The sequence below is a fragment of the Sorex araneus genome, chromosome 11, assembly GCF_027595985.1.
Source record: "Sorex araneus isolate mSorAra2 chromosome 11, mSorAra2.pri, whole genome shotgun sequence".
Classification (NCBI taxonomy): Eukaryota; Metazoa; Chordata; class Mammalia; order Eulipotyphla; family Soricidae; genus Sorex; species Sorex araneus.
The window spans coordinates 31,059,246-31,086,845 of record NC_073312.1 but is presented as its reverse complement, the minus strand read 5'-3'; the positions used below and the strand labels follow the sequence as shown (position 1 = coordinate 31,086,845).

Below are 27,600 nucleotides of genomic sequence, written 5' to 3'. Positions count from 1 at the left end.
CAATGTGGGTTGTTAGAAATGGGACAGACTGGAAATAACCTAAGAAAAAGCTGGAGGATATTTGGCACAAGGGCCTTTGTCATTTTTTGTACACCGAAAGCATAAACATTAACACTATTGTAATTCATGGTAACTCAATAATATACAAATAAGAACACACTATTTTTATTACAGATGGAACTCAAATTCATGCAGGAAACTTGAACTGGATATTGAAGACTATAGACAATTAGAAGAGACATGGTTCAGAAATATCATTCCTGCAAAAAGGAGGATATGGAAAAAGCCAGCACATAGGCCAGAAAGCATCGTTCTGTAATAGAGCAGCCAGCAATTTCTTAGGATGGAATGAAGCATAGCTTATAGAAGGGTGGTACAGAAACTACCCCATTAACAACTGGGGTGGTGTCAATGTCCTTTGGATCAACCAGAGGCTTCAAGGTAAAATTCTGTAAAATGCTAGACAGAAATATAAACAGCTCCATACGGGCCAAGCCTTCACCAACACATACCCTTTTTCCTGAAAATGAAGCATAAACAAAATGTTACCTTAGTTATATTTCTAAGAAGGCAATAATGGTAACTCAAACCAACATGAAATTAACACATACATAAAAGCATTCATATATAATTTGGAGTCAGAGCAATAGTACAGAGGATAGGATGTTTGTTTGCATGCAGTTGACCCAGGTTTGATGCCTGGCAGGCTGTATGGTCCCCTGAACCTGCCAGGAGTGATCCCTGAGCACAGAGTCAGAAGAAAGCCCTGAGCATGCCAGGTATCCCCCTGCTAAACAAAATCACTCATAATTAATTGCAAGTCAACCTGACTTATTTCCTTAGCACATACTGCAGTGTGCATGCTATATAAAAAAATCTATTTGAACACCTACCTTGAAATTGCTCTGCTAAGATTTACCTGTGACATTTTCCTACACACACACAAAAACACTCACTTATTCCAATTGACATGAGATATACACAATACTTTTTGTCATCTGCTTCCAATCCAAGACTGAACAATGATTTTTTTCTTAACAAGCTAATGTTAACATAACATCCTTTCTAAAAAAATTACCAGTCTACCATGGCTAAATCTAAAAAAAAATCACACTAGTCACATGCATGATTAACTTTACACTATTCCACAAACTAAGACTAGCAATTTCAAATGTTATCTAATTTCCAGTTGTCCTCCAGTAGGAATGGTCTTTCTCTACGTTCTGCCTACAAATAGTCTCCTTATCCTTATAGATCTAATTTAAATGCCATTTATACTATGCAAACATCTATGCCTGGCAGGCCATATGGTCCCTTGAGCTTGCCAGGAGTGATCCCTGAGCACAGAGTCAGAAGTAAGCCCTAAGCATGCCAGGTATTCCCCCTGCTAAACAAAATCTGCCTTACCCCAGAAATTAGTTGCTCCTTGAGCTCCTAATTATTTCAATGCATTAAGTTTATACAACATCAGACTGCTTATTACTTCATCACTTCCTTGCTAGACACCCTTTAGACAATTATTAAAATCCTTCACTGGTACATATATCTTCAATTAAAACATCCTTCTCTCTTTGTTAAAAGTTTTTTTTTTTCAGTTCTTTCCCATTTTATTTATTGTTTTGTTTTATTTTGTTTTAATTTTATTTTACTGTATCACCGTGACATAATTACAAGTTTTTGTGTTTGGGTTACAATCACACAATGATCAAACACCCACCCCTCCACCAGTGCACATTCCTCACTACCGACATCCCAGGTATAGCCCCTTTTCCCACCCTCCCCCTGCCTCCATGGCAGATAATATTCCCCATAATCTCTCTCTACTCTTGGGCATTATGGCTTGCATCACAGACACTGAGAGGTCATCATGTTTGGTCCATTATCTACTTTCAGAATGCATCTCCAATCCCAACTGGTTCCTCCAGCCATCATTTTCTTAGTGATCCCTTCTGTATTCCATATGCCTTCTTCCCTCCACTCATGAAGCAGTCTTCCAGCTATGGGGCAATCCTTTTTGCCCTTGTATCTACTGTCCTTGGGTGTCTGTCTCATGTGAGACATCTGATAAAGGATTAATATCCAGGATATACAAGACACTAGTAGAATTGTATAAAAGTTTATTTAGGCTATAATAAAAGCCTTCTTGTGTCTCCAGTCACTTAGAATGGTAGCATCTCCACAATAACACTAGTCTTGAATAATTTACCATACATACCTTGATATTTTTCTTAATCTTACCTATGTCTCTGAAACTTGTATCTTCCTTAAACTCTCTTTATTATTTTGGGTGTGCCATTTGTTTCTTCCAGAATTTGGTCAAATTACAACAGCACCCTCCTTGACTCTCAAATTACTCTGGCCTCTGCTCCCACCCACCAGAATGGCAGAGGAATCGAACCCAGGTCAGCCACATGAAAGGCAAACGCCCTGCTCCTGTGCTATCGCTCCAGCCTTGAGAAATTTTTACCATAATTAGAAATTTCAGAATAGCCTTAATGTAAGATCCTTCCTTATCAAAGTTGGTCCCTGAAGGTCAGATAAAAAAGAAAAGCTGAAAAACTTGCCTGTTGAAAAGGGTATGAAGTAGTCGCTCTTCTTAAAATTACCACTTTCATCCAGGAAGTGGCCAGGATCAAATTGTTCTGGATTGGGAAACTCTTTGCCATCATGTAGAACAGAACTCAGAGATGTTATTATCTCTGTGCCCTGATATAAAGAGGGGAGAAAAAGTGAAATATAAATAAGGTCATGTAGGTTGAAACAAGCCTCAATTAATCCTTTTATTCATAGATCAAGAGGTTAAGACACACAAAGAATTTCTCCATGTCAAAGAATCAATTAATTAATAAACATAAAAGGTCTTCAATATCTCAGTTAAAATCCAAGGCACTTTTCAATGATTCCAAGACCAAACTCATACCCAGTATTTTCGTTTGAGAAAACAAGGAAATTCTCTTAATTGCGTTGCTGACAATAAACTTTACTATTTTGTCCATGTATTATCACAAACACAGGCCAGAGTCTGGCAAGCTACCCGTGGCATATTTGATATGCAAAACCAGTAATAAGTCTCATAATGGAGACTTTACTGGTGCCTGCTGAGAAAATCAATGAATATTGGGATGAAAGTGCTACAGTGCTACTATCACAAAATAAAAGAAACTCATTCCTAGGATACAAGTGCAAGGTCTTCTATAAAACTACCTGAGTGGCAATTTTTTTTAAAATGTTTACTTTCTCATAAAAAATTAGATATTGTTAATAATCTGCTCATTTTAATATGTTCTTTCAATTTACCTATTCTTGTGGAGATGACAGAGCATGGTAACACTTTTCTAAACTCAGACATATAGTTGAATATAATGATGTGCTGTTTACTTTTTAGAATTAATGAACTCCTTCCTTTGTACAAAATTAAGCTCTGTGACCACAGAAAAATTGTTTAACATTTCAGTAGCTCATCCCTAGTAGACTGTAAATAAATAATAAATTTGACAAATTTATTATTTAAAATAAGACAAAACACTATATGTTGAGGCCAGAGAGATACTATAGCAAGTAGGGCACTTGCCTATATGTGGTGATCTGGGTTGGATCCCCAGCACCACATAGCCCTGTAGGAGTAAGCCCTGAGCACTCCTGGGGGTGGTCCAAAAGCCAAAACCAATCAAGCAAGCATAGAAGCAAACAAAAAAGCCCCACAAAATAACTTTTATATATGTCAATTATATGTCAATCCAAGTGTGTTACTCTGTTATAACCAAAAAGCAGATGGTCCCATAAGCCAGGAGAGGATTTTGTCATAAACTAATCTATAAGGCTGAGAACTAACAAGAGTGCTTGTCTTTTTACACTAAGGAGATAATGGTTAAAATTTTACACCTAAAGGGCTGGAGCAGTGGCACAGTGGGTACCATGTAAGGCACTTGCTTTACATGCACCTGACTCAGGTTTTATCTCTGGCATTTCATACCATCACCTGAGTAATACCAGGAGTGATTCCTGGGTGCAGTTGAAGGTACCCAGGTCATTGCCAAGTATAGCCCAAAAACAAACAAAAAAAATCTTTTAAAGGGGCTGGAGCGATAGCACAGTGGGTAGGGCATTTGCCTTGCGCGCGGCCGACCCGGGTTCTAATCCCAGTATCCCATATATGGTCCCCTGAGCACCGCCAGGAGAAATTCCTGAGTGCAGAGCCAGGAGTAACCCCTGTGCATCGCCAGGTGTGACCCAAAAACCAAAAAAAAAAAATCTTTTAAAATTTCTTTTTGCACCTAGAATTCATAAAGAAGGATACAGGACAGGAAAAATTAACAAATAGGATTTTCTCAAAAATTTAATACAAATCTAAAAAATATTAAATCTGTGAGGAAATAACCCAAAATTAAGGCAATAGTGGGAAACCAATAGAAACAGACTCCATGATATCCTAAATGCTAAAATGATCACCCAAGAAATTCCAATCATGCACTATGTCACATTCTTTTTTTTTACTATGTCACATTCTTAAAGGAACATTTGGTAAGAATGAAATAATTAATTAGAAACACTTGAAAGAATGAGAGAAGTACCAAGTGATATTTCCTGGTCTCTCTCTTCTCTGTCCCAGTCTCATTTGTTTTTCTAACTTCATATCTAGGAAGAAAGACTTCAAGGTAACAAACTATTCATTGACTAAAACTGGGTATTAGATACCTTTCTCACTGATTCGACAGTTTTCAGATCCACTAAGTGTACAGCGGCTGCACAGAAAGAAGATCTGAAGAGGAGCCGATTATAGACTCACATAGACTAGATGTTTATAACTGCATTATTATCACAGTTTCTGTCATATAACTCCTAAACAGGTCTGTAGATAATAATAATGTTCACCTTTGGGAAAATATACTCTCTGAACTTAATATTCCGAGTCACAGAATAAGGAAAGCTGGTGGGAGCAAGGTCTATGAATCTCTGGACCTCGTGCACCAATGCATCCATGTAGGGCATGTTGCTCCTGTCCTGCATGCAGGGGCTCCGATGTTTGCCAATGACACGCTCAATCTCCTTCTGGGCTTTAGCTGGCAAAAGAGAAATCAGAATTTATATGAAACAAAGAAGACTTTTTTCTTCTTAATCATGGTAAATCGTCATGGAAGATTAGGACTTTTTGTGTGTTGTTCAGAGATTTGTCAGGAAATACTTGTAAATTAGATGCTCAGAAGAATGGCAAAAGTTATTTATCACATAAGGAAGTGAGTTTTGTTTTTTTGGCAAGTCACATCCAGTGATGCTCAGGGGTTACTCCTGGCTCTGTACTCAGGAATCATACCTGGTGGTGCTGGGGAGTGAACATAGGTCAGCTACATGCAAGACAAATGTCCTACCCACAGTACTATCACTCCTTTCCTGGAAGGGAGTTCTTCGAAAAATGAGAATACTTAATTTTTATTTTCAATCTTAAGACACATCTGTTTACTGCTTCTGACCAAAATTAAGAAAACTCCAAAGCAGGAAAAACACTTCTACCCTCCAAATTTCTGGTGTTGATTAGCATCTTATTTTCTTTTAGTACAATAATCTAACTTGAGTTTACCATAGCCAATGATAGGAAGATGTACTAATAAATATTTTACTTGAACATTGTCTTAGCTGGTAAAGAGCAGCACAGTCATTAGTGTTGACTTCTAATGGTTACGTGAAATTTTATTCTGTCAATTATCTGTGATCATACCTGTGACTTCTGGGTACTTCAGCAAAAGTAGGAGTCCGAATCTCAAAGTAGTACTTGTTGTCTCTGTTCCAGCACCAAATATTTCCCATATGGTAGTGACCAAGTTGTCCAAAGTAAATTCAGATGCCTTATCATGTTTCTCCTAGGAACAAGGTATTAAAATTACTTGATAAATTAATATCTCCTTAGAAGTATCATAAAACTTTCATTTTAATATCATTATTTGATTTTTCTTTTTGGGAACATTTAGTCAGACATTTTATTTTATTTTTTATTTTTTTATATTTTTTACCAATTCATCTTGCCATTTATTTGAAAACTCTATGATCTTTACAATAGATTGTAAGGAATTGATTCATAGTTTTGTTACAGTGTTCATTTGTAGAGCAATATTTCTTTCTTTTTCTTTAATTAGTGAGTCACCATGAGGGTACAGATACAGATTTACACATTTTCGACCTTGTTTTTCCCTCATACAATGTTCACAAACACATCCCTTCACCAGTGCCCATAATACACCACCAATAAACCCAGTATACCTCCACCCCCCAACTCCATCTCCCCCCCCCCTCACACTGCCTCTGTGGCAGGGTATTCCTTTTTGATCTCTCTCTCTCCAATTCGGTGTTGTGGTTTGCAATAGGGGTATGGAGTGGCCATTGTGTTCGGTCTCTACTTTCAGCACGAATCTCCCTTTTCTTGGGGGATCTCCAATAGCATTTTACTTGGTGTTCCCTTCTTTATCTGAGCTGCCTTTTTTCCCAGCATGTGAGACCAGCTTTGAAACCATAGAACAAACCTCCTGGTACTTATTTCTAATACTCTTGGATATTAGCCTCCTACTCTGTTATTGTATATTCCACGAATGAGTGCAATCTTTCTATGTCTGTCTCTCTCTTTCCGACTCATTAAACTTAGCATGATACTTTCCATGTTGATCCACTTATATGCAAAGTTCATGACTTCATTTTTCTAACAGCTGCATCATATTCCATTATATAGATGTACCAGAGTTTCTTTAACCAGACATCAGTTCTAGGGCACTTGGGATTGTTCTAGATTCTGGCTATTGTAATCAGTGCTGTGATGAACATATGAGTTCAGATGTCATTTCGACTATACTTTTTTGCTTCACTGGGGTATATTCCCAGCAGTGGTATTGCTGGGTCATTGGGAGCTCAATTTCTAATTTTTTGAGACACGTCCATATTGTTTTCCAGAAGGGCTGAACCAGTTGGCATTCCCACCAGCTGTATAGAAGGGTCCCTTTCTCCCCACTAGTCAGACATTTTAAAAGTGCTATAGTTTAAGATAAATTGAGTTGTTATGATTTCTCCAAACCCATAAAATACAATCAGATACAATCTTCCAATGAGTCATTACTTTTTTTTATGAGTGAATTACCATGAGGTACAGTTACATACTTACAAACTTTTGTACTTGCCTTTCAGTCATACAATGATCGAGTACCCATCCCTCCATCAGTGCCCATTTTACACCACCAATGATACCAGTATCCCTCCCATGACCCACACCCCATGCCCCCCTCCTTACCCTGCCTCTTTGGAAGGGCATTTTATTTTGTTCTCTTTTTCTTTGTGGATGTTTCAGTTTGCAAAAGAGGCATTGAGTGGCCATTGGGTTTGATCTATAGTCTACATTCAGCACGCATCTCACAACCAAGAGGGTCCTCCAAACACCCTTTACTTAGTATTCCCTTCTATATCTGAATGACCATTTCCCACAGCATTTGAGACTGGTTTTCAAGCCATAGAGTAAACTTTCTGGTCTTTATCTCTACGATTCCTGGTTGTTAGTGTCCCATTCTGTTACTTTATAATCCACAGATGAGTGCAATCTTTCTATGTCTGTCCCTCTCTCTAACTCATTTCACTTAACATGATACTTTCTATGTTTATCCACATATATGCAAAATTCACAACTTCATCTTTTCTAACAGCTGCATAATAGTACATTGTGTTAATGTACCAAAGTTTCTTTAACCAGTCATTTGTTCTTGGGCACTCAGGTTTTGTCCAGATTATGGCTATTGTAAACAGTGCTGCAATGAACATACAAGCGCAGCTGTCATTTCTACTGTACCGATTAGTCATTTCTTATTCCTCACTTTCTCACTCACTAAATACTATTGCTTACTCTAGAATACTTCCCTTGCATCATGTTTATCATGTTCTGCCAAATCTCAATCAGCTTTCAATTTTTTTTAGATGTTGGGGCTGGAGACCCTCTCTTCCATATTCAGGGACCATTCCTGACTCTGCTCAGGAATGACACCTGGCAATGCTTAGAGAACCATATGTGGTGCCAGAGATTCAAACCCTTGTCAGCTGTCTCTGTACCATCTCCTCAGCCCTAATTTTCAATTGTATTGAGTCTAAATTGCTCACTGAAGTCTCCAGATAAGCTGCTCTATACATATCGATCCTGCCAATCTAATTCTCTATTCCAATCTCATAATTATTATACCCAAAACAATTACTCAAATACAATCAAAATAATTTCATTGGAGGTGCTGGAGTGATAGCACAGCAGGTAGGGTGATGCCTTGCGCTTAGCCAACCCGGGTTCGATTTCCAGCATCCCATACGGTTCCCCAAGCACTGCCAGGAGTAATTCCTGAGTTCAGAGCCAATAGTAACCCCTGAGTGTCACTGAGTGTGACCCCCAAAAAGAAAAATAATAAAATAAAATAAACATAAAATTTTTTTAAAAGAATATTATTGGAAATTCTAGGCATTTCATCTCAGTTCTTACAATTTTGGGAACATATTATCATCCGTGCCCATTTAAGTCACAGTTTAAGCCAAACCTTGTATATCTGTAAAGATATCATAGACTTCTCTAAAGTTGAACTATCTAACGTTTACCATTGTTTTGTTTCCTCATTATGACTTCTTCCAATCATGAAACTCATTTTGGGTTACCACTTAATAGTCAGGACCACCAGACAACCTGGCAATCTTCACTTAATGTGGCCCCCAGGACCCAAGAGTATTCCTACAGACCCCACAAAAAAAGTAGAAGCATTTTTATTACATAAAACCTAAGACATTTTCAGTGAAAATTTAGAAATAGTTTTTTGTTGTTTGTTTGGGGGCCACACCTAGTAGTACCCTCAGAGGTTACATCTGGCTCTGTGCTCAGATATCACTCCTGGGGGACTCAGGGAATCAAACCCAGGTTACCTGCATGTAAGGTAAGCACCTTACCCAATCTATTACTCCATCCATAGACATATCTTAAGTCCCATATATGCTTTTACACAAGCAATAAGTTTCACAAGTGATTGATTTAACTCTAGTATTTTGTTTTTGTTGGGAGAGTACTGGTTTATAAAAACAAATCTAGAGCATTTTTACTATCCTAACATCACTGGAAAGACTTACCCAATGAGTCTTATCACTCACAAAGTTAAAGTAGTGAATCAGACCCAAATTATACCTCTCGCATTGTGTGAGTCATCATTTTTATAATTACCTTTTCCATTTTAATCAGAAAGTAGTCAATGAAGTCTCGTGGGTTACTGAAGTCCAGGGACTCTTGGTGTTCCTTTATCTTCTCCAAAATAAACTTTTTTTGAATAGCAATATTTTTAAACAACTCATTATGACATCCTGGGAGATAATGTATTAAAAAAGGAAAAGCATTGTAGAGCTGGAAGAAAAAGAATCATTCATTAATTCTCTCAACAAACTTACATGCACATGATACATATGAGACACTTTGCCATAAGCTCAGTCAATATTAATAAGACTTGTTTCTTTAACCAGAAAATGCCAATAATTAGAAGGGGAATAAATAAACAGCTAAGTTACATTATTCACAAATTACAAAGCATTTTTTTTGCTTTTTGGTCACACCAGGGGATGCACAGGGGTTACTCCTGGCTCTGCACTCAGGAATTACTCCTGGCGGAGCTTGGGAGACCATATGGGATCTGGGAATCGAACCCAGGTCGGCTGTGTGCAAGGTCAATGCTCTATCCGTTGTGCTCTCTCTCCAGCTCCATAAAGCAATTTCGAAAACAACCAAATTCATTTCCTGACTGTAACTTTCTGAAATAATTCTGAAATTTATGCTACCTCTTCTAAAATGAAAATGTGGCAATGGGGGAAAATGGAGGTGAATATCAAATGCCCAAAATCAATAAATATCAAGAATTGGTCTTTAATAAGATAGTGGTGAAGGGAAGTAGACACTCTGCCTTCTGATGCTAGATTGTTTTATGCATGGAACCCTACCATAAAATTTTTTGTAAACCATGGTTCCTAAAATAATTTTTTAAAATATAATTCACTCCCTAGGGCCAAAGTTCTCAAAAGTTCTAATGCAGACCTTCCTCCTAAGGCTAGTAAAAAATAAGTAAAATAAAATTAAATTAAAATGTGGAGGTTAAGGAGAGTCAGTCAATCTCTTAGACAAGTTAATTCAGTAATGAAGCCTGAACCAATTGTCATTCCAGTTTTACCTCTACCTATTTCTTCAGAGATCACCAACAGAATTTGCGGAACTTCTACCTTTCTTTTCTGTCATGAAGAAACAGTGTACCATTAAAATAAAAGAAAGACAAATTAATCATTTTTATTTTGGGTCTTACACTCTCAGAAAATTGCACCATATCCTTATTCATGATGCTACTGCCAGTCTTAGGGTTTCCTGACTCATTTTAATCAGCTCTTTTTTGACTGAAGATTCTAAGGGTAGTTTATTTCTTGTCTTGGCTAAGAAAATATTGTTGTCTTATTTGGAAAATGTTATCATAGTCAAGTAAAATTTCTTGTTCTAAAAATGAGACATTGGGGCTGAAGAGATAATACAGCAGGTAGGGCTCCTTCATTGCACACGATCAACTCCAGTTCAACTCTGGACATATATATGGTCCTCCAAACCTCACTGGAGTGATCCCTGAGCACAGAAACCAGGAGTAAGCCTGGAGCACTGCTGAGTATGCCCCTACCCCACTCTCCCAAAATGAAGCATAGACTGTCCATTCCCTCAGGTCCTTCCCAGGTAGAACACATCATAAATTTGTGATCTACTCATGATTTAAGTTCCCAATGATTATGCATTGGAGGTTAATAAGATCTTCTGACAGTGTTCAGTAATACCACACACATTCTACAATACCCTCTCCAGCTACAGATATGAAAATCAGGAAGAGATTAGTGCCTCAAAATAAAACCCTTATCATAATTGATGCATTATATTTTATTTTTTATTACTGTATTTTATGTTTTAATTTTGATTTGAAAACATTGACTGTATCTGCTAACACACCATTTCCAAATGATAGTTTGATAAACATTACGATCACTCCGGAATCCATAAGTTACCTTGAAGACAAGGTCGGTAAAACTCTCATCGATATTGAAGTTAAATGTATCTTCAAAGATGACACGCAACTGACCAACCAAATGGAAACTGAGATAAACAAATGGGACTCTATTAAACTAAGAAGCTTCTGTACCGCAAAAGATACAGTGACCAGAATACAAAGACAATCCACAGAATGGGAAAGTATATTCACCCAATACACATCTGATAAGGTGTTGATATCAAGGGTCTATAAGGAACTGTTTGGACTCTACACGAAGAAAACATCCAACCCCATCAGAAAATGGGGCAAAGAAATGAACAGAAATTTTTCCAAGGAACAGATATGAATGGCTAAAAGGCACATGAAAAAATGCTCTTCATCACTAATTATCAGGGAGATGCAGATCAAAAAAACTTTGAGAAATCACTCACATCACAGAGAATGGTACACATCCAAAAGAACAAAAGCAAATGCTGTTGGAGGGAATGTGGGGAGAAAGGGACCCTTCTACACTGTTGGTGGGAATACCGACTTGATCACCCCTTCTGGTTAAACAATATGGACACTCCTCAAAAAATTAGAACTTGAGCTCCCATCTGACCCAGCAATATCACTGCTGGGAATATATCCTGGAGAAGCAAAAAAGTATAGTCAAAACGACATCTGCGATTTTAAGCACAGAGCCATGTGGGGATGCTCCTTTCCAGCCCCGCGCGAGATCGACCCCAGAGGCAACTGAACCACTTTGGACACGAGCGGCGCCCCCAAGATGCCTCCAAACTGTGTGCTTGGAGCTACTGGCCCAGGCGCTGCCAGCAGGGTATGGTCTTTTCTCTCTCAACTCTTTGTTTTTGAACGCAGCGAGGCAATAGCCGGTTTTTAGACCATGCAGAAAGCCCTGGAAAGCCGATGGGGCGAGGCTTCCGGATCCGTCCTGTGCCGGCCGAAATTTAAGCACAGAGCCATGTGGGGACGCTCCTTTGCGGCCCCGCGCGAGATCGACCCCAGAGGCAACTGAACCACTTTGGACATGAGCAGCGCCCCCAAAATGCCTCCAAACTGTGTGCTCGGAGCTACTGGCCTAGGCGCTGCCAGCGAGTGATGCAACTACCAAAAGAATTTTCCCTGGACTTCATATAGAAATCCAAAACCGTTAACAGCCGCACAACCTAATATCTCTTGATTGTCAGCAACGTGTAAATGTTCCTTTTTGGCAGGGCTTACCGTTGGGGGGAAACTCCAAACAATAGTACTGAGTGTTTTGTTGAAGGGCAAAAGATTGTAGCGATAGAATTTTAGGCAGAATTTTCCCTGGACCTTATATAGAAACCCAAAACCGCGCGGCCTCGGCAGCCTAATGTCATCTAATCATCGGCAATATGAAATGGTTCCTTTGTAATGGGTTGGACTTTGGGGGGACCATAATAGGGTTAAAGTTTGTAGCGACGTGTAATTTCTGGCTGTACTTTCCCTGGACTTTATACAGAAATTCAAAGCCAGGAGGCTACTGCCATGGCCGCGCAACCTATTGTTATTTAATCATCACCAATATGAAATGGTTCCTTTTTAATGGGTCAGACTTTGGTGGGAAATCCTAACAAGAATAGTAAGTCTTTTGCTGAAATATTGAAGGCTACCAAAGTGGTAGCCATCTCTGTAGACTGAACTAAGCCATATCCCCACGCCGGCTGAGAAGAAATATCCTTCTTTCTCGGGAAGAAATGCGGCGGGCGTGGCGTTAACCATAGTATGATGTCCATTAAGCTGACACGGACCTGGTGGCGTGGGAATGGGATACAAGGGAATAAATTATTGTGTACTTGGAACAGCGGGACGCTAGTGGAATCTTGAGCCAGGGCCGATACCAGCGTATTACTTTTGGTTCCAGAAACTGCTTGCAGACATTCTACCAGACTATCAACTAAGCCAGAGCCCCACGCCGGCTGATGACGGGAAATAACCATCTTTTTTGGTTTGTTTCCCTTTGTCAGGCAGCATGGTGATTAATAAACAGGCATGAACTCGGTGGCGTGGGCCGAGTGGGGGAAAAAATAGAAAAGTTATGTAACAAACAGCGGGACTTAACATCTCTACATTCTCAGCAATGGAGAGTCATCAAATGCTTCCTTGACAGTGGGACTGTCTTTTCTTTTTGGGGGGAAAACCTAGCAACAATAGTGAGTTATGTGTTGAAACATGGACTGTAACCAAGATAAAGCGTAAACGAAGTGAAACTTATCACTTACAAGGGCGGGGACTGGGGGGGGTGGGAGGGGGCGGGAGGTATAATGGGGTGGTTGGTGATGGAATATGGGCACAGGTGAAGGGAAGGGTGTTTGAGTATTGTATAACTGACATAATCCTGAGAACTATGTAACCCTGCACATGGTGATTTAATAAAATTTAAATTTAAAAAAAAAGGTGTTAAAGAAATAATTTTATTATGAAGTCTAAGAAACTAAATTTTCAGAGAACCTCATTCAAATGATCCCTTTCGAAACTTTTGTTGAACTTAAATGTGTAAGATATTTTAGCAGAAATTAATTGTGTTAAGGTCTTAACCCATTTTCTACCCCTCTATCATACTTTGTTCTCTATGATAGACACATATAGACATATAGACATATTCAGGCCATTGCTTAGAGGAAATCAGACTTTGGCTTTATGACTTATTGTTTATTGTTATTTCTGTTAACCATAATGCTAGGAAGGTTTTACAGATCATTAAGCACTTGAGTTTGGTATAAACAGGAATTGGCTCAACCCTGGTACCATTGTGACATAATGATTTATTGCTTTTCATATGCCCAATTTTCCATTGAGAAATCTTCCATTCCTTAATTTAAAAGAGCAACCACTTAAAAATATTTCTCAGTAAGAGGATAAGTGCCTGCCATAGAGGCAGGGAGAGAAGTGGGACGGGGGGAGGAAGGGATACTGGGGACATTGGTGGGGGAAAATGTATACTGGTGGAGGGATGGGTGTTTGATCATTGTATGACTCTAACTCAAACAAGAAAGTTCTGTAACTGTAGCTCACGGTGATTTAGTATATAAATAAATAAATAAATAAATAAATAAAATGACATCTGCACTTGTATGTTCATCGCAGCACTGTCTAAATATCCAGAATTTGGAAAAAACCCAAGTTCCTGAGAACAGATGACTGATTAAAGAAACTTTGGTACGTCTATACAATGGAGTACTATGCAGCTGTAGAAAATATGCAGTCATGAACTTTGCATATAAGTGTATCAGCATGGAAAGTATCATGCTAAGTGAAATGAGTCAGAAAGGGAGAGATAGACATAGAAAGATTGAGCTCAATTGTGGAATATAAAATAACAGAGTAGGAGACTAACACCCAAGAATAGTAGAAATAGAAATAAGTACCAGGAGGTTTGCTCCATGGCTTGGAAGCCGGCCTCACATGCTGGAGGAAAAGGCATCTCAGATAGAGAAGGTAACTCCAAGTAAAATGCTCGGTAAGGGTGATGCATTCTGAAAGTAGACCTTAGGTTGAAAAGATCGCCATTCAAAACCCCTATTGCAAACCACAACACCGCAAAGGAGAGAGAGAACAAAATGGAATGCCCTGCCACAGAGGCGGGTGGGGTGGGGGGGTGGGAATGGGGGATGGAGGGATACTGAGTTCATCAGTGGTGGAGAATGGGCACTGGTAGAGGGATGGGCTCCAGAACAATGTATGATGAAAACACAAGCACAAAAATATGTAAATCTATAACTGTACCCTCATGGTGATTCACTAATAAAAAAATAATAAACTAAAAATAATAGCGATCAATAATTTAAAGTATAAAAAATAAAAATGGGATAGAGAAATGAACAACATATCAGCAAGAAAATTGTTTTCCACAAAAGAGAACCATGACTAACCTGTATCCAGGAGCTACTTAAAATTTTCAGGTTTTCATTAAAATATTCCATCAAAGTTAGAAATTTCTTATCACTGTACTCATAACGATTCTGGAAAATAATGGAGCAGATAACATTGCAGGGAGCACAGCCCAAAAGAAAAGTTGGATCACAGGGAGATGCTAAAAGAAAGTAAGTTAAGTGTTAGAACACAATTATCATATAAGCATTAATTCAAATTACTGAGAAATGTTGACTTCTAAGGCTTTTAAATGTGAGGATTACCTGGACATAACATCTATAAACTCAACATACCTAAAATACATTTCATTGTTTTCCCACCAGAATTGTCTAGTGAATTTCAATTAATTTACTATTTTCTCAAGTATCTCCTAGTTACATCATTCTCTAAAAAGAACCATAAGGTAATTTGTAAGATAGAAAACAAGACGTAGTGGGTAGAGCATTTGCTTTGCAAGTGGAAGACCACGGGTTCTACCCTGTATGACCATGTATGAGCCCCTGAGCTCCACCAGAACTGATCCTGAGTGAAGTGCCAGGAAATAAGTTCAGGGAAGATCCAGGAACAAGCTAGCTCTGAGCTTATTCCTGGTCAGGTGTGGCCCTGCTGGGTAACAAACAAATGTTATCATTCAAATATATATTTACATATATAAAATTCACCTCAATGAGAAATATTTTGGTCTTTTATTTTAAGGGAGTTTATTAGGATCACACTGGATAATGCTCAGAGCTTACTCCTGGCTCTGGGCTCAGGGATCACTCCTGGTAGGTCCGGGGAACCATATGAGGTGTGTGGGTTGAGCTCAGGTTGATGATATGCAAGGGAAGTGCCTCACCCACTCTACTCTGTATTCAGCCCCCTTTGTGAGGATACTTATTTTTGATGTTGGAAACTGGATGTACTCACTTAAAATCAGAGGCTGAGTTGAATTGAATTCTATTTTGCAAAATACAATTTAAAGCAAATGAGTGTATATTTGTAGAGTATAGAATAACATCAGATGAGGCTGACACACAAGGACAGTAGATAAAAGGCCAGGACGATTGCCCCCTAACTGGAAGCCTGCTTCATGAGCAGATGGGAGAAGGCAAATGGAATAGAGAAGTGATCACTAAGAAAATGATGGCTGGAGAAATCAGTTGGGACAGGAGATGTGTACTGAACGAAGATAATGGACCAAACATGATGACCTCTCAGTGTCTGTGTTGCAAGCCATAATGCCCCCAAATAGAGGAGAATATAGGGAATATTGTCTGCCATTGAGGCATGGGGTGGGTGGAAAGGGGACGTAAACCTGGGATAATGGTCGTGGGGAATGTGCACTGATGGAGTGATGGGTGTTTGATCATTGTGTGATTGTAACCCAAACATGAAAGATTCTAATTATCTCATGATGATTCAATAATTTTTTTTTAAAAATTAGTGTGTTTCCCTAGTAGGAGTGAAGAAGATTGAGCAGATTGAAGTTACATCCTGATCTTGAAAACAAATATTCTATAAATGAGATAATAGAATATCTTTATATATTTAACGTCTGATGACAGTTTTAAAGCCTTACTTTCCTTTCTTCTACTCACATATGGACATCTGACATAAAAAATCTCAAGTGATCCTTCGATAAAAGCCTGAAGTTTAAACCACAGACCCCTCTCCGGCACATTGCAATCCTCCTCTCAGTTCAACCCATAAAAGACCACAAAATAACATCCTGTCCAGCCTCTCTCTCTCTCTCATGTTTCTTTTTTCTTTCTTTGACCCCTGGAGATGCACAGGGGTCACTCCTGGCTCTGCACTCAGGAATTACCCCTGGCAGTGCTCAGGGGACCATATGGGATCCTGGGAATCGAACCCGGGTCAGCCACGTGTAAGGCAAACACCTTGCCCACTGTTCTACACTGTTCTATCGCTCCAGCCCCTTTCATGTTTCTGAATATGCAATACAGTCACACAGGAGTATTTCAAATCCTATTGACATGTATATGGAATAGGATTTGACCATATACTATATGACCATCCAAACCACATTCATAATGGAATAGCCACCCTGCCTCTAGGAACTGACTATTAACACAAATCTAATACGAAGGAAAAGCCTTAGCAGAAAACAAGCAGGAAAAAATATCTGGTCAAGATGTGAAAGAAATATCCAACAGTGAGAGTGATGAAATGGATTCCTGAAGAATGTGAGATTTGATAACTAGAGAATCTGGGTTACCACAGCCAGGAGCTTAGTGGACATAATCACCATGAGAAAAGATAACTAAGTTAAAATAAAGTAGGATAGCTTTGCTTAAAAATAAATGAAGTATATATAATTATTTCCTGGAATATACTAAAATATACATATACACATATATCAGAATCCAAGTCAAAATCTAATTCTTAAAGAATTTTAATTATGCACTAATGTTGATTGCATTTTTTTACAATCACAAAAACAACAAAAACAGCACATCTGAAAAAACTAAGATTTGTTATATAAATTATGTTGCCCACAAATGGTGGAATACTGTTGTATTTCTGTTTATAATATTCTTAAGAAACCAAATATGTGAAAAATATGTATTTAACATATTTTAGGCATAAGGTTATGAAACAGTACACACCAAAATCACTAATTCTCTTTTTATTCTGCATTATAGCACTGTCATCCTGTTGTTCATCGATTTGCTTGAGCGGGCAACAGTAATGTCTCCATTGTGAGATGTCAGTGTTGCTAGGGATCAAACTCAGAGCCTCAAACCTGCAAGGTTAGTATGAGTTCTACCACTAAGCTCCTTGACTGACCTGAGTCCTCAGACTTCTATGCCCACTTCTACCAAGTATCCCTCCCATAAAGATGTTAATAGTTCTGCAGAGAAATTACATGGATTAATAACACACATACATGGCATGTGATTGACCCCAGGATAAGCCCCAAGCACTATGTCGGTACCCTGAATATCAGGGGGTAAAGGCCTGGAAGCCCTCAAGCACTGCCAGATTTGTCCCTAGAGGCTTCTACAGCACTTGTGAGGTAGTCTGGGTAACCCCAGTACTTCAGGGCCCAAGTCATACTATTTCCTCCAGCACTCCCATTAAGCCACCAGCCTGTGGGCCAAGAATTGCTGGGGGTGGGGGCAGCAGGGCCTTCAGCACACCCTTGATAGACCCTCCCAGCAAGCACAATCAATTAAATGTGTGTTGATGCTCTTCTACCATTTCAGGGAATTTATTTTAAGGAGAAATTTAAATTATACAAATATTTGTTGTAATTGTATTTTTCTTTTAATACATAAAAAAGGAATTAGTCTATTTGGATAATGAAATAATACAGGTTTTAAAACACAATGCCAATCCACCATATAAACTGTTAATGTTATTGATACTGTCCTTGAAAAATACTTTATTAAGGCTTAAAATAAAAACCAAAACACTTCATAACTTATCTCAACTTTTTCCCTGCCAAGTCTCTAACCATCTCAGACTCTTCTACCCTCTCCTAGTTCTGTAAGGGCTCAATACAAACCGAGCCTTTTGGTACTACAGCCTCTCTCTCCCTATACACCAAAACCCTCTAAGTGAGCTATCAATGCAGACTATACATGGAAAAGGAATTTATTGCAAACCCAACCTCTGAAATACCAATGATTATTGTCTCAGGGGGCTCCCAAGTGGTGCTCAGGAGTTTCTAAGGCTACTCCCTACAACACTCAGACAACCAGGCATGAAGGTTCCTTGCTGGGGCCTGAAGATGTAGTGCCAGGGACACCTGAGCCATACTGGTGGTGCCCTACAGCCCCTAGGATCACACCCAACAGTGCTCAGGGCCACCTCTAGGTAGCTAAGAGGACCTGGGTCTAGCAATACACAGAAGAGAATACAAAGTTTAGTAATCACTTAATAGCTTTGGCCACAGTAGTTTTAAAGATGAATTGATTTCTAGGATTTTTTTTGGCGCAGTGTTTTGTAGATCAAAGCTTTCTCTATCTCTCTCTCTCTTTTCTCTATTATAAACACAGTTCTGTACACATGTAAGATGCACAATACATTGACTTGGTAGATATATTAGATGTGAATTTTTTCTCAAAAAATTGCAAAAGGTCAATTCACCTTTAACTCTACTGTGGCCACATGAAAAAGTGCTCTACATCACTAATCATCAGGGAGATGCAGATCAAAACAACCATGAGATACCACCTCACACCACAGAGACTGGCACACATCCAAAAGAACAAAAAGCAATCACTGTTGGAGAGGATGTGGGAGAAAGGGATCCTTCTACACTGCTGGTGGTAATGCCGACTGGTTCAGCCCTTTTGGAAAACAATAGAGACGATTCTCAAAAAATTAGAAATTGAGCTCCCATTTGACCCAGCAATACCGCTTCTGGGAATATGTCCCAGAGAAGCAAAAAAGTATAGTCGAAATGACATCTGCACTTATATGTTCATCACAGCACTATTTAAAATATCCAGAATCTGGGAAAAAACCAAGTGCCCTAGAACAGATGACTGGTTAAAGAAACTTTGGTACATCTATACAATGGAATACTATGCAGCTGTTAGAAAAACTAATGTCATGAACTTTGCATATAAGTGGATCAGCATGGAAAGTAGCATGTTAAGTGAAATGAGTCAGAAAGAAAGAGACAGACATAGAAAGATTGCACTCGTTTGTGGAATATAGAATAACAGAGTAGGAGACTAACACCCAAGAATAGTAGAAATAAGTACCAGGAGGTTGATTCTATGGCTTGGAAGCTGGCCTCACATTCTGGGGAAAAGACAGCTGAGATAGAAAAGGGAATACCAAGTTAAATGTGGTTGGAGGCTGCAGTGGCGAGGGGGGGGCGGGGCGAAGGTGATGTGTGCTGAATGTAGACTAGAGACTGAACACAATGGCCACTCAATACCCCTATTGCAAACCACAACACCTAATTTGAGAGAGAGAACAAAAGGGAATACCCTGCCACAGTGGCAGGGTCCGGTGGGGGGAGATGGGATTGGGTGGGTGGGAAGGACACTATGTTTATTGGTGGTGCAGAATGGCCACTGGTGAAGGGATGGGTTCTTGAACATTGTATGAGGGAAACATTAAGCACGAAATGTATGAATCTGTAACTGTACCCTCATGGTGATTCACTAATTTAAAAAATATATAATTTTTTCAAAAGTCAAATTAAAAGAAAAACTACTGTGGCCAAAAATATTATGTGATTACTAAACTCCGTATTATCTTCTGTGTTTAGCTAGACTCATTCCCCAGGTCCACTTAGCTACCTAGAGGTGGCCCAAACTCATAATTTATAAACTATGAAAGAAATCTTGAGTGCCAATGCCACACCAGGTACTTTTGTTATTTTCCCTTTTCACTACCATGCAAAGAGAAAGATTCTGGGTGATATTGTAATACCTCATTTGCTTGAAAGAATAGGTATGCTAACCACTTTGCTTCTTATTACCTTATTCACCCTTTATCATATGAACCAAAAGTTTTGTTGCATTTGAGCTATCAGATCAATCTGAAGTCTGTATTTACTAGTACCTTATTTTTCCAAATAATTACTATAATGGCATCATGAAGTACACACCATTGGTTTTTTTTATGGCTTCCACCAGACACAAAGCCTCCTCTTGAATTCTGTCTTCAATTGTCCTCTTCCCCATCCCCATATTCCTCAAAACCGTGACAGCAAAACGTCGGGTTTGCTTCCACACTTCTCCATTGCTTAAAGCAATTCCTATTAAGACAAAAAAAACAGAGAAAGAAGAAGAGAAGAAAATCCCCTTAGCCACAAATGCTGGCTGATAGTCTGCATCTTAAGCAGTGAGAAAGATACTTAGCAGGAATATAAAAAGTGGTGGCAGCCTAAGGAATTTCCCTGAAGCTCAGTCTCACCTGCTTCCTTTCCTAACCCCGATACTATCTTAACAAGATTCCTGGTTTTATAGCTCCTTCATCCTTCAGCCCTCAAGCCTCAGACCAATCCTTTGAATAAAGTATTTTGTCCTGTTTTTACTGGTGAGGGTGATCAATTTTATGGAAGCAAGATTCTAGCTCTCTGATCAGACACCTAATAAATCATGAGTGACATTTTCAACACTGAATTTTGGACATTGTAAATAAATTCTAGGAGATATAACAAAGGGGTGACTGCTCAAGAAGAGAGGCAGTGCTTGTGAACTGAAAGAAAGCAGATGAAAATCCATTCCTCCAGTAAGGGACTTGCCACAATCATCTCATTGCAATGTTTTTCTTCTACTTGCCAAATAATTTCTCTGAAATGTGGTACTAGCACCAAGGAAACTGAAGATCAGAAATCTAAGTGAAAATCAGATCAAAATGGATTAAGGACCTCAAAATCAAACCAGAATCCATAAGGTATATTGAAGCCAAGGTCGGCAAAACCCCCCATGACATTGAAGTTAAAGGTATCTTTAAAGATGACACTCCATTAGCCAAGCAAGTGGAAACAGAGATAAGCAAATGGATCTACCTTAAACTGACAAACTTCTGCATCTCAAAAAAATACAATGACCAAAATACAAAGACAGTCTAGAGAATGGGAAAGGAATGTTCACCCAATTCCCATCTTATAAGGGGTTGATATCAAGGATTTACAAGGCACTGGTTGAACTCTACAAGAAGAACCACCAGCCCCATCAGAAAATAGGGCGATGAAATGAACAGAAACTTTCTCAAAGAAGAAATCTGAATGGCCAAAAGGCACATGAAACAATGCTTTTCATCACTAGTCATCTGTGAGATGCAGATTAAAACAATGTGATATCATCTCACACCACAGAGACTGGCACACATCCAAAGAACAAAAGCAACCTGTGTTGTTAAGGATGTGGGGAGAAAGGGACTCTCCTTCACAGCTGGTGGGAATACCGACTGGTTCAGCCCTTTTGGAAAACAGTATGGATAATTCTCAAAAATTAGAAATTGTGCTCCCATTTGACCCAGCTATACCATTGCTGGGAATAAAACCCGAGGATGCAAAAAAGTATAGTATAAATGACAACTGCACTTATTTGTTAATTGCTATACTGGTTACAATAGACAAAATCTGGAAAAAACCCGAGTGCTCAAGAACAAATGGCTGGTTAAGGAAACTTTGGTACATTTACACAATGAACTATTATGCAGCTATTTGAAAAGATGAAGTCATGAACTTAGCGTAGAAGTGGATCAACATAGAAAGTATCATGTTAAGAGAAATAAGCCAGAAAAAGAGGGACAGACATAAAGAGATTGAGCTCTTTTGTGGAATATAAAATAACAGAATGGGAAACTAACACCCAAAAACAGTAGAGATAAGTACCAGGAGGTTCGTTCCATGGCTTGGAAGCTGGCCTCACATGCTGTGGGGGAAAGGCAGCTCAGAGAGAGAAGGGAACACCAAGTAAAGGGTGTTTAGAGGGCCCGCTCGGGATGGCAGATGTGTGCTGAAAGTAAACTATAGACCAATCATGATAGCCATTCAGTACTTGCATTGCAGACCACAGCACCTTAAAGGAGAGAGGAGTAAAAGGGAATCCACCTGCCCCAGAGGTGGGGCGGGTAGAAGGCAAAATGGGGGGGATGAGAAGGATACTGGGAACATTGGTGGTGGAGAATGAACGGGCACTGGTGGAGGAATGGGCACTCGATCATTGTATGACTGAAACATAAACATGAAAATTTGTAAGTCTGTAACTGTACCTCACGGTGATTCACTAATAAACAATTTTTAAAAATAAAATATTTCTCATACATTTTCATAAGAATAGTTTGAAAGCAAGATTGCAATATAACAAATCTATGCTAGCTCTATACATCATATACATGTTTCATAAAATTGCCTCCTGGCATCCATGACCCAAATCTAAAAGCATAATTTCAGTAAATAAGATAACAATTATTTTTCTTCTCTCTCTTTTCTCTTTTTTGCATTATCTTAACCAATTATTGTTTAAAAGATTATAGTTTAGACACAAATTTGCATAACATTACTGGGGTCAGAGCAAGAGTACAGTGGGTAGTAGTCTCTTGCCTTTCAAGCAGCTGTCCACCATTCCATCCCTAGAGCCCCATATGGTCTCCTGAGCACTACCAGAATTGATCCCTAAGCAAGAGCTAGGAGTAAGCCCTGAGCACTGCCATGTATGGCCCCAAAACAAATAAAAATTAATTTGCAGAACATTAGAAGTTAGTTTGAGCGTATTTAATATTTCATTAAATTGTGTTATCCTCACAATTTTAAGTATGGATTATTCTTGTATAGAAAATATTAGAATTATGATGTTATTATAAAATTTTATAAATATAATTTCCAATTCCTTACTCTATTTGAATCTTTACAATTACAAACCCATATACATGCCCCAAAGAGAAGCCTACCTAAGCCTCTGGACATGTACTCCATCGCTGGGAAACTTCCTCTGCCAGAAAACACCTCGCCATGATCAATCAAGGCTTCCTTCACTGCATCATATCCATGCAGCACCACCGTGGGCTTCATGCCAAAATACACAGTGAACACAGGGCCATAGACTTCTGCAAGCTGGAATATAAACAGAAAATAGAATAGTTTGCTCTTCAAAACTAAAAATGCAGAGAGGAAATAAATTTTTATCACTCATTTATAACACTCTAAAATTTAGAAGTTCAGAGACTGAGATTACAGGGGTTACATACATCTGTAACACCAATGAACCACTAAATTTCTAGTATCTTTCAGCATCAGAATGAGCCTCTGTCCATCCCTTCCCATGTCCTCTCCCTTTGTCTGCCATAACTACCTGAGATTCCATGAAGTCTATGGAATGTTGGGTTTTGTAGTTTAGTTGTTCTAGTTTCTATATTCTACATATCAGTTCAATTATTTAGTAATAGTCTTTCTGTTTCTTACTTACTTCATTTAGTATACTCAGCATTTCGAGTTTATATGTACCACCACTTCTTTATACAGTCAACTGTATTTAGGATGACTCATATTTTGCAATTATGAAAAACTATGTAACTAATACAGAAAATCAATTATCTTTTCAAGCTAGTGTTTTCATATCCTTTAGATAAATGCCTAAGAGTGAAAAAGCTATATGGTACTTTCATTTTCAGTGTTTTTAAAGAATCTCCATGACATTTTCCATAAGGGTTTATTAATTTACCTTTTCGTCAAGAGCATGCCAGTTTCTTTTTCTCTGTATCTTTGGCAACACTAAGTTCAAGTTTGTTGACATAGGTCATTCTCACTGGTGTCAGGTGATATATATCATGATCGTTTTGAGTTGTATCCCCAATTATAAATAGCAGTGCAGAGCCTGGCAAGCTATCTGTGGCATATTTGATATGCCAAGAACATTAACAAGTCTTAAGGTGGAGACGTTACTGGTCCCCGCTCAAGCAAATTGATGAGCAATGGGATGACAGTGACAGCGACAGAGCATCTCTCTTGTTTCTGACTCATTTCTGGGTCATTCTTTATTCATTTCTGTCTTCTCAGGAAAGGTGTTATTCAATTCTCTTGCCCACTTTTTGATTGGGTTGATTTTTTGTTTCTTATTTGTGTGAGTTCTTAAGATAGTTTGATATCAACACATCATCAGGAAATAATGTACAAAAATATTCTCCCAATTACTTGGTTACCTATTTGGTTTTATCACATTTTCCCCTTATGTAATTTATAGTTTGGGATATAATATTCAAATATTTAATACATATAAAAAATTATTTTAAGGGCTGGAGCGATAGTACCGCAGGTAGGGGGTTTGCCTTGCATTGGCCGGCCCGGGTTCGATTCCCAGCATCCCATATGGTCCCACAAGCACTGTCAGGAATAATTTCTGAGTGCAAAGCTAGGAGGTAACCCCTGAGCATTGCCGGGTGTGACCCAAAAAGCAAAAAAAGAAATTGGGGGGTTGGTGCCACACCCAACAATGCTGAGGGTTGACTCCTGGTTCAGATTTTAGAAATCACTTCTGGCAGTGTTCAGGGGTCCATATGTGATGCTAGGATTGAACCCAGGTTGGCCTTGTGTAAGGCATGCCTCACCTGCTGTACTGTATCTCCAGCTCCTAGTCTTCAATTCATTTTTAGTAAATTGTTTTATGTGATGGCAAATAGTAAATAACATTCTTTGGTTCTTTTTAACATGTGTTTTTCCAGTTTTCCCCCATGCTGTTAGGTTAAAGAGACTTTCCTTTCTCCATTGTATGCTCCTAAGTGTTTGTTAAAGAAGGGTATTTACATAACTATGAATTTATTTCTGGGCATCTATTTTAATCCTCTGGTCTTATGCTATTTTTGTTATATTATCAAAGTGTTTTAGTTATGATTATAATTATTATTACATTATACTGTGAGGTCTGTAATCATGATGATTCCATATTCCTTCTTTTCTTTCAGAATCCTTTTTGATTATGCTAGGATTTCTGTGGTTACACACAAATTTTAGAGCTGCTTGTATTATTTCCTTGAAATAAACTATTTTTATAGAAATTACACTAAACCTGTAAAATGTTTTAGATGACCATTTCAATAATATTCTTCTAATACATGGGCAAAAGACATCTTTCTATTTCTTTCTGTCTCTTCTCTCAAATGCCTAATAATTTCCAGTGTATAAGACTTTCACTTCCATTTTTGGGTTTATTCCTGGGTACTTTATCTTTTCTGATAAAATTATAAATATGTTTGTTTTCTTAAAAGTCGTTTTCTTCACTCAGATACATACAGAAATGTAGTAGGCTTAAGTATATTAATTTTATATTGGCTTTTTACTGAACTCATTAGTTATTTCTGGATTTGTGGTGAAATTGATGATGCAGGAATCAAAGCCAGGGCCCACACATACAAAGCAAGATTTCTGCCACTGTAACACAATCACGTCCATTCTATCCATATTATGATGTTATCTGCAAATAATCATAGTTTTACTTCTTTTCCAACTCGGATCTCTTTTGTAATATTTTTCCTGCTAAATTGCATAAGCTAAGACTGTCAAAATCATTGAGTTGCTGAAATGAAAGTGGACATCTTTGTCTTGTGTCAGATCATAGAAAAAAAGTTTTGAGTCTTTCACCATTAAGTATTTGCTGTGCATTTACTCAATTCCACCATTATTAGCTGCATGTTTGTCATATATTAATTTGTTAATTTATGTTTCTTCTCTGATAACCCAACTTATTGCTTTGATTATCATAAACGTATGTTGAATCTTATCAGATGATTTTCGGCATCTACTGAAATAATATGTTCTCTTTCATTTCTTTTTTGTTGATGTGGTGCATTTGTGTTAGTTGACTTGTGTATGATGGACTGGAATGATAGCGCAGCAGGTAGGGTATTTGCCTTGCATGTGACGGACCTGGGTTCAATTCCTCCGCCCCTCTCGGAGAGTCTGGTAAACTACCAAGAGTACTCACCCACACGGCAGAGCCTGGCAAGCTACCTGTGGTGTATTTAATATGTCAAAAACAGTAACAAGTGTCACAACGGAAATGTTACTGTTGCCCGCTCAAGCAAATCGATGAGCAATGGGATAACAGTGAAAGTGACCAGTGACTTGGGTATGATGTGCTTTCCTAGGGAATTAGCTGGTATGCTAACATAGTCTCTTCAAATCTAAAGTCCAAAATACTGACAGGAGCTTTATTCTGAAATGAGATGTTTCAGAGGGGTAAGATTTCAGATAATTTCTTTTGAGCATCTGAGAGATATTACTACAGGAATACCTGAGATTAGAAAGTAATTTATACACTGATACATATAATAGAACCTAAATGTGTTTGGCCTCATAATTTCCACAATTCCAAAGAAATGTGATTTTATGAAAACTTTATTAAAATGACTTCACAACTGAAAGCAGTTTTATTGCATCAAAAATTATAAGAATAAGGGATCTAGATCACAAGATAAGTTGGTAATTAATATTTTTGGACAATTTCAACACTCTTCCTATGGATGTCATTTCCTTCTATATGACATTTAAAGCATGTCCGGATTTCCAATGAACCTTTTTATTTATTTATTTCTTGGATGCTCCTTCCGAGCAAGCTCAGGAAGCCCAGGGTCTAAATGGTGGTTGTCCACCAACCAGACCATACGCTGTGGCTTCCACCTGTGAAGTGCTGGGGATACCAAGGCTGTCCCAGGGGGGCTGAGGACCTCCAGAGTCACTCCTGGCAGTGCTCAGGGGCCACCAAGACTGCACCCTGCGATGCTTGGGCAAGCAGGTGGTGCTGGGAACTGAACCGAATCAGGAGCACACTAAGCATATACTCTGGTCTCTGTACTATCTCCAGACCTGGGATATTTCCCTTTAAAACCACATCTTTTGACCATAGTATTTGATACCATGTTTTACTTAGATATTGAGCTATCTAATTTAGTTTTCACATGCAATTCAGTTAAAAGTAATCGTACTCACCTTGTTTAAGGATTTGTTGATGTTATTGGTATCTATCTGCAGAATATTTCCAATAATTGGAAAAGGCGTGGGGCCAGGCGGCAACTTTCCTTTGGTAGAATTTTGATTCCACAGAAAAAGGGAAATCAAACATAAAAGACAAACTGCCAGAACAATGAAGAGGTTCATCACTGTGATTTGCAAATTCAAAGCTTAAAAGCTACAGACTAATACAACTAAATGGAAGGTGATCATCAATCCTGCACTTAGTCT

The 27,600-nt window shown here is 38.5% G+C and overlaps 1 protein-coding gene across 1 annotated transcript; it reads right to left on the bottom strand.

Moving 5' to 3' along the window:
- Positions 1-338: 338 nt before the first annotated feature.
- On the bottom strand, positions 339-27,516 carry LOC129399403 (cytochrome P450 2C21-like). The gene is made up of 8 exons (XM_055119269.1): positions 27,349-27,516; positions 23,319-23,481; positions 20,524-20,673; positions 14,948-15,108; positions 5,714-5,855; positions 4,873-5,060; positions 2,565-2,706; positions 339-520 (listed from the first exon to the last, which is right to left on the bottom strand). Exons 1-8 carry the CDS (start codon positions 27,514-27,516, stop codon positions 339-341), a joined length of 1,296 nt encoding a protein of 431 aa, XP_054975244.1.
- Between the last annotated feature and the right edge of the window lie 84 nt (positions 27,517-27,600).

Excerpts from the sequence above, each read along its gene's own strand:
- LOC129399403 (XM_055119269.1), bottom strand. The coding sequence starts at position 27,516 with ATGAACCTCTTCATTGTTCTGGCAGTTTGTCTTTTATGTTTGATTTCC. Across the intron at positions 15,109-20,523 it reads AGCCATAAAAAAAACCAATG|CATCTCCCTGTGATCCAACT; the intron begins GTGTGTACTTCA and ends ACTTTCTTTTAG. Across the intron at positions 521-2,564 it reads CTTCATACCCTTTTCAACAG|GAAAAAGGGTATGTGTTGGT; the intron begins GCAAGTTTTTCA and ends CTTCATTTTCAG.